Source organism: Gymnoscopelus braueri (genome assembly GCF_963280865.1).
Source record: "Gymnoscopelus braueri genome assembly, chromosome: 10".
Lineage (NCBI taxonomy): Eukaryota > Metazoa > Chordata > Actinopteri > Myctophiformes > Myctophidae > Gymnoscopelus > Gymnoscopelus braueri.
In genome coordinates this window covers 27,922,077-27,930,290 of record NC_137611.1, presented here as the reverse complement: position 1 = coordinate 27,930,290, position 8,214 = coordinate 27,922,077, and the positions used below count along the sequence as shown (strand labels likewise).

The 8,214-nt window shown below is 42.4% G+C and overlaps 1 protein-coding gene across 1 annotated transcript; it reads right to left on the bottom strand.

The window, feature by feature from the left end:
- Positions 1 to 1,130: 1,130 nt before the first annotated feature.
- Positions 1,131 to 7,748, bottom strand: LOC308093044 (aquaporin-4-like). The gene is made up of 5 exons (XM_080439251.1): positions 7,676 to 7,748; positions 5,902 to 6,319; positions 5,616 to 5,780; positions 4,260 to 4,340; positions 1,131 to 2,386 (listed from the first exon to the last, which is right to left on the bottom strand). The coding sequence occupies exons 1-5, from the start codon at positions 7,723 to 7,725 to the stop codon at positions 2,114 to 2,116; spliced, it is 987 nt and encodes a 328-aa protein (XP_080295377.1). The 5' UTR covers positions 7,726 to 7,748; the 3' UTR covers positions 1,131 to 2,113.
- Positions 7,749 to 8,214: the final 466 nt, after the last annotated feature.

Sequence of the window (8,214 nt, the reverse complement as noted above, 5' to 3'; positions counted from 1 at the left end):
CACAGATGTCTGCTTTATAATGTTTTTCCCTGTCTTTTTTTTAGAACACTTTTTATTTGATTTGCATGTCTGTGTTTGTAGTTTTGGAAGAAAAAAACGACTTTTGCATCTTGATATTCCTTTTGTCTTCTCCCCCTCTTATTACGTAATAGTGTAAGACTTTTAATAGGCTACATTGGAATACCCCACCACCACCGACAGTGTAAAACTAAAAGATGGCATGGTAACATCATGACTGTGATGTAACATCTCTTCTCTACATACTGTACAAGGCTCGCGGGCGCCCTCCCCTGGACAAAGTGGAACTAGGGAGTAATTATATAGTAAGCAATTATAAGTCTTTGACCACTAGGTGATGCTGTTGTCACACATCCAATCTGATTGTGGTTGGTGAACTTGGTGGTGGAGGTGTGTGGAGGGAGGGGGCGATGGGGGTATACCACACACACACACACACACACACACACACACACACACACACACACACACACACACACAACCACACACACACACACACACACACACAGACACACACACACACACACACACACACACACACACACGCACGCACACGCACACACACACACACACACACACACACACACACACACACACACACACACACACACACACACACACACACAGTAGGCTATGTATGCCATATAGACGCCAACAGTAAATGGCAGCATTTTCCTCTTCATTACAGAAATAATATGCGATTGTACCAAGGGAATAAGTGTGGCTCCAACAGATCACCTCTATTCCATTTCCATAAGATAAAGTGACACTATTTCTTGTGCTTTGATGGAATGAGATTACATGAAGCTGCTCTCCAAGTCTTAACTGAAAGGGCACACACATCATATCATGTACAGTTATGCGGCCATGGGGAGAACAAATATAAAGGCATTGATGGGACCAATGATCACTGTTCCGTGTTTTATCCCTCTCCTCTCGATTAAGCTATACCACGAGTGGGAAAACCTTTAAGTATACTCCTATACAGATTTTTCCAAATATTGGCCACCAGTTTCTGTTTGCGGCATTAAATCATCAAGAGCCCCTGGTAATGACTTTGTGATTGGAATAAAAAACAACTTTATTTTTGCAATCCACACATAAACTGCAAAATAATTCAATACTTCCCAGTGTGTGATTCTAACATTAAATCTATGCAATACAGGTGGAGGCGGGTTGGTAGGGGAGGAAAGCTAAGCTTCCTTCATTCTGGAAACCAAGTCACAGCACAGAGTTCATCATACATTAACAGAGAAGGTGAAGGTTTATGAAAACAGTAAACAAAACAAAAAATAAAAACAACAATCGGAAATAAGTTACTGAGCAAATTCTTCCAAAGTGTTCCTCAAAAAAAAAATCTTAACGAAAACAAAAATGAGCAAAACAACAAGGACACACATCACAATAACATTGGATACCAAAAAAACACCTTTTAAGATAAAGAAGGCAATGTAGAATCTTATTTGCTCAATAAATTGATTTGCTTCCCTGAATGGTGTGCTCTGAGAATGGAGAATAATACAAGCAAGATAAGGCTGTCTAATAAGTAGAGCTGCCCCGCGTAGCATGAGACCTGTTAATGTGCTTAACGATCAGAGAGAAGATCTCTCACGTTATTACATATGTACCACATGCACAACGTGTGACACTAATCCAGAAATAACAAGGCTGCATTTTCATCTTCACTTCTCAAATTCAGCGTGATGACCTTCCATAATTGGATGACCCTGCACATATTTCCCTGGAAACAATTTAGAACTGGATACCATTCTACAGGGTAGTTGTTCAACGCAGTTGTTTAAGCATTCTGGGCCTGAACAATTATGATTAGCGAGACGAAAGATTTTTGAGCGTACATTTAACAGCTGGACTACATTACATTAGATTAGTTCCACAATGCTGTAGTGGTTCAAGCCTGATAAAAAAAATACACCGGAAATGGTATGAGCCCTTTAGACAGGGACATAAATCCCATCCTCAATTTAGGGAAGAGTCTTTGGAAAGGACAAGGGACCATGGCTCCATATGGGCACTTGCAAAATGTGTCCCTCTGCTTGCCTTACAGGTTGGTCTCCATCTCCAGTGCACGTGATAGTCATACAGAGGACAGCACGTCTCCTGAAGAGTCTCGGAATGGATCCTTCTTTTCCGCCTTCTCCAGGTCGACGGCGTTGATGGTCCCTGGCTTGATGGCGATGCCGTCCGTCTCCCCCAGATACACGCCGTTGTCCACTTCCCTGTACTTCCCTGACGGGTCCTTCTGGAAGACCTGCTTGAGTCTCTCCTTCTTCTCAGGGTCAGGGCAGTACAGGTACTCGTAGAGCGCTGCGGCAAGGATGCCACCCAGAATGGGTCCCACCCAGTACACCTATAGACCATAGTGACATGTGAAACACAGTAACATACAGGTAGCCTACAGCAGTGGTTCTCAAACTTTTTCATGTCAAGGACCCCCAAATTGACACTTATTACCCCGCGGACGCCCATTTGAAAAGATAAGCGATCAGCGAGGAGAAAAACAACAACCGAGAAAATCGAGTTTTAAACAGGATCCCAGACAGGAAGCGGATACGATCGAAAAAAACGGAACCCGAATAATTCTGTTTCCGACCGGAAACCGGAAACGGAAATGGATCAAAAAAATTCGGAAAGTGCACCTGGGGCAATTTCAATGGGAATCAGCGGTTCGCGTAGATCTACGCGACTGGCACGCTGCGGCTTTAAATAGGTTCGCGTAGATCTACGCGACAATGTGTTAATGGCATTTATACCTCTGGGACCCCAATTCATATTGTAAAATCAATGTTAATTTAACTCTGAGAGTGTACAAATGGAACCAAATGGACCCTAACGGGTCCATTTGGTTCCATTTGTACACTCTCAGAGTTACAGACCCTTAAGGGCCCATTTGGTTCCTGTCCATCATTTAGCTGGGGACCCCCTGGAACCCCCTCAAGTACCCCTGGGGGTCCCCGGACCCCACTTTGAGAACCAATGGCCCTACAGTAATGCTGCACTAACATCTCTAACCAAAAACTGTCCATCTCTACTTGATTACAGGTTGAGCAAATTGTCATAAAAGGACGGTAAGCTGCAGTATTAAAACAAAAAGTATATACATAACTAATTGTGAAAATCATTGTACTGAACTGGCCATCTGTTATTGGTTTTGGCGCCAGGTGATGTCATTATCTGTCATACTCTACAGACGAAGGTGTCATTTGGCACCAAAACCAGCCAATAGCTCCTCGCCATTAGATGTCAGGCTTCACACACGTTTGGGTTTGGGGGTTTGTTACTCTTTAAGAGCCATGCTGTTCTGGGGGTGCAATGACATGCATTTGATACTGAAAGAAAGACCATCTGTATATTCACAGTGCAGAGAACTGCTCCCAATTAAACCAAATCCTCACACACTCACTAACACCATGCCATGACACCATGCTGACTGCAAAGAGCTCAGTAAATGTAACTGCCTGGATAAGGAATTCAGTGCAAACAAATGCACCTTGTTAACTAACACCTCATTATCCAGTTGGAAGAGAACAAATCTCCTACTGTTAGTTCCCCAAACTTTGGCGCTTGTTTTATGTGATGAAGTCATGAATTCATGGGATATTCACAACACTGCCACACATACAGTACAGAAGCTTTCTATGTGCAGTTATAGGGCCTGCTCATGTAACTAGTATGAGGAGGGGAACATGTCCTTGATACTGTCATTAGATCTGTTTTTTTTTTGCTGCTCTGGCACCTTGATGACAAGCCCGATTTATAGGTGACACGTTCTGAGCATTCAGAGTGTGACACCGTCGAACGACGGAGTATAAATTAAGGATCACTTTGGTATGAGTGATGTGACCTTACCAGGTTTCAGTTTGCCATACTAGCCTGCTTTGGTATAGTCTGCTATCATCATTAGTTTCTGTTTCACAAGGTTACAACTTTTGTAACACCACTGGCCATGTGTATAACACAACAAGTCCCTCACCCATGTGACCTGAGCCAGTGAGCTAATATCTAACACTGAAATGTAAATACAAGAATGTGTCCTTCATACAAGAAGTGCCACACAGTGACAAAACTGGTTCAAAACAAGATCAAAGAGGATCAAAGAGTCAACATTGTTGCCTTGTGAACTTAGTTAAACCCTAAGAATGTAAAAATTGACACTTTTGAGTCAATTCTTACACAATCAAGAGTGAGGATTTTGCAGTGTATGAGTTCAAGGTCTCTCTTACCCAGTGGTTCTCAAAGTTAAGCATGACGACCGCTGGTCCAAAGGAGCGAGCAGGGTTCATGCTGGCTCCTGTATAAGGGATCTACAATACAAAAGAATAAGATGTTAATTATTTACGTTTTATCTAAACTGAAACATGAAACTTTGAATTATCAGCACTGGCAATTAATCATTAGCACACGGTAACATTCTGAGTGTTAATTGAACTCTGAAAGTGCGGAAAATGTACCCGTAGGGATCGGAGTCAGGATGTTATTGTGCTTTATTATGCCTACAGTATCATGATATATAAGCATGCAGTACAAAGACCCAGCAGAGAGAAACCAACTGAACAGTACAAGATGTACCAATCATTTCCCTGTGCATTAATTTTCTCTGCATGGCTCGGGCAATTCCTGAGAGACTGGTTGCCATGGAATAGCAGTCTCTCTCCAATAAGGGTGTGTAAGTGAGTGGGGACTCATATAAGGTGTGCACCGGCGGTAGGCGGCAGGCCCAGAACTGCAACAACCAGCGATAATATAATGGCCCAGTGAATTATTTTGTAAATAATTTACAATATCTGACTGACAGTCCGATATATAGGCTAGGCAGTGATGTCCAAATAGACTCTATTTGGACATTATATTTGGAACCACTCATAGTCAGGGTTGCCAGATCTGCTTATAATAATTTCCCTGCAAGATTTTATTTGAAAATAGCAGATCTACAAGCTCAGAACGCGTCGCATCGCGACGCGTTGTGAGCTTGTAGATCTGCTATTTTCAAATAGCTGATGTATACGTTAAAGTGCTCCTGTGGCCCACAGTCGCTTCTTTTATTGGGCTGGTTTTCCTAGACATGGTTGCTTGTTTCTCTCACAGAATCTGGCAACACTGCTCGTATAGCGCAATCAATAGATAGGATGCGATAAGGCACAACATCTTTGCATTGATGACACTGGGTAGGATTCTTCTTTTAAATGCTCTGTTTTTACTCTTACCATTACTCTTTAGACTTTGGGGACGAAAATGTGGTCCGCAAATCCATATTTATTAACTTTCATTGCATTATGGTTATTATTGTATTGTAAGGCTGTTTGTGTCACAAGTTCCAGTTCTTAAAGTATCCATTGATTATGTACTGGCCCCGCCATCTAATGGCTTAAGAAAGAAATTGGCCCATGGCCAAACTTACGTGCTGACCCCTGGTGTGCACTTATCAGACATAATAGAAAAATGTGCTCGTACAAAATACAGCACATAATTGGAATCTGCAATACGCTTATCTTTATCGTTTGTTTTAACACCTACTTACTTGAAAACCTGCTATTTCCAATGTGACCCTAAAATTGCCTCGCTGACAGATAGATACTCACCGCAAACAGGTGCCCGATGGTTACGGCGAACCCAATGGCCAAGCCAGCGGAGCCATGGAGGTCAGTGCGTTTTGGATCGCAGGTGGCAAAGATGGCGAAGACCAATTCGAAGGTGATGAGGAGTTCCACCACGAGTGCATGGCCAACGTTGATCTTTGGGTTCACCTTGAGAAGGTAAATCAGCAAAATATGACTTTGCATTAAGAACATAGGCAAGGCATACATAGCAATTCTTAATGCCACAGGACACGATTGTAATTTAAATGCTATTAGACCACGTCCTTACCAGTGTGACGCCCAAGGCCCCTCTGTGGGCAGCAGGCGTGACCATGTATAGAATGCCAGCTCCAGTGATGGCTCCCAGGCACTGAGCTGCCACATAGAACACCGACTTGGCCAAGCTCAACTTCCTGGTCACAACCATGGCCGCTGTGACCGCGGGGTTTATATGTCCGCCACTGATGTGTCCGAAGCTTTGCACCATGGTGGCGATGCACAGGCCAAAGCACAGCGAGATGAGGACCAGGTCAGCGGGGGGCGGATTCTCTGACCCCGCCGCCCAGTTGATGGTCGATCCCAAGCTGAGCAGGACGAAGATGAGAGTGGCCAGGTATTCCCCAGACACGGCCCTCCAAAAGTCCTTGGTCCAGATCCCCTTAAATGCCACCATTATGCTCTGACAGTTACACAAGGACAGGCAGCTCCTGGCAAATAGAATAACGAGCAGAATGATTAGCCTAGTTATGTATGCCTGGTGTGTGTGTGTGTGTGTGTGTGTGTGTGTGTGTATGTGGCTGGAAGTGTGCTGAACTCTATCAGAATAATTGCTCCTGGGCACAACATTTATAACTCCACCAGGGATTTGAGCCAGTGACTTTCCATCACATAGTGCCAGGCAGGCAGAGCATTTCGTTCGACATGGTGGGATGTTGGCTAATGTGTGTCATTTGCAATCTGAGATATTTAATTTTGCGTTAATTCACTCACTCACTCACTCACTCACTCACTCACTCACTCACTCACTCACTCACTCACTCACTCACTCACTCACTCACTCAGCTTTGGTCATAGAAATAGGAAAAGAAAAGGCTGTTACATCTGATCATCAGTAGAAATGAATGATCAAGATAATTGCGTAAACTTGGCATTTAATAAACGGTCTGATTAACTGCCCTCTTCTTCTTGAACATTGTTGCACATTAACTACAGAGCCTATCACTGAACTGGGCCAGGCTAATCTCCATGAGAGACTTCATTGGACTGCATTTGTCAGTGGTGGAAGGAGTACTCAAGATTTTCTTTTACTTAAGTAAAAGTACTGTATTCAAAATTGAACTTGAGTAAAACATTCAAAAGTAGGCTTTTAGCAACAAAATAATATACTTGCAGTACAAACATAAAAGTAGGCCTACTCATTATGCATAATGGCCCATTTCACAATCATATTATTGGATTGTATTTTAGTGATGTATTAATCACTTTAATGTTGCAGCGGGTAAAGGTTATTCTAATTACTGTACTTGTAGTTACTGCACTTTAATACTTGTTAATTACTTTATGGGCTGCTGGGTAGCTTAATCTATAATAATATAGTATAATTGATCAGTTAATGTAGGCTATGCTTTGCATTAATAATCTAAATATGTTAAGTATCTAAACTGTCAGATAATTGTGGTGTAAGGGTAGGCTAAAATATTTGCATCTGAGATGTAGCAGGCCTAAGATCCATAGTGTTAAATAAACACTGAGGATTTTAATGTGTCATAGTGGAATAGAAGATAATTACAAAAATATATAATAATCAAGTAAAGTAAAAAGACCTCAATATTGCAGGCTAATTGTACCTACTTGAGTAAATGTACTTAGTTACTTCAGTCTCCACTGCCCCTAGTTAATAAGACTTACCAAAAGCAATTACATGGTCTCCCACTGTTAGTCCCAGATAAGTGGTGTATCTTCATTATAAAAGTCCAGGTGAGTCAATGTCAAGATCGAATAATAACACACACTGCACTCCTGTCATCACAGCACAAAAGTTTTATCACCCTCTCAGTACTTACAGGCAAGCAGCAGTGGTCTGTGACTGTCGGAGACTGGATCTGCTGCACATTGTAGATCCCGGGATCGCATCCAGACGCTTTATTAAGTTACTAACCCGGGCATCATCATCTTCCCCATGGATTTAATGAGCTTGTCTAGTGGGAGGAGCCGAGAGCAGCGGACCTGCTGCTGAGCAACAAGTCCCGCTCCTGCCAGCATGTGCCTAGTGTTGCCATGTGTCTGCTTATTATAAGCGACTTTGGGCTTGTTTTTCTGTAAAGTCGCTGGTAAATATTAGTAGTTTTTTGGGCTTGTTTCCAAAGTGTAGTTGCAATTAGTTGTCCTTGTAGTTGTTTAGTTGTCCCCCCCCTAATTAATATATCCACGTAATCCCATCTGAAAACATTTTGTGCCAGGGACCTGTACCAGATTTGTGTTGTTAAAATGTTTTCAAAAAATATTTAAAAGTTTTTAACTTTTTCCCCCGAGATTTTTTGTTGTTGAAAATAGCAGATCTACAAGCTCACAACGCTGTGAGCTTGTAGATCTGCTATTTTCA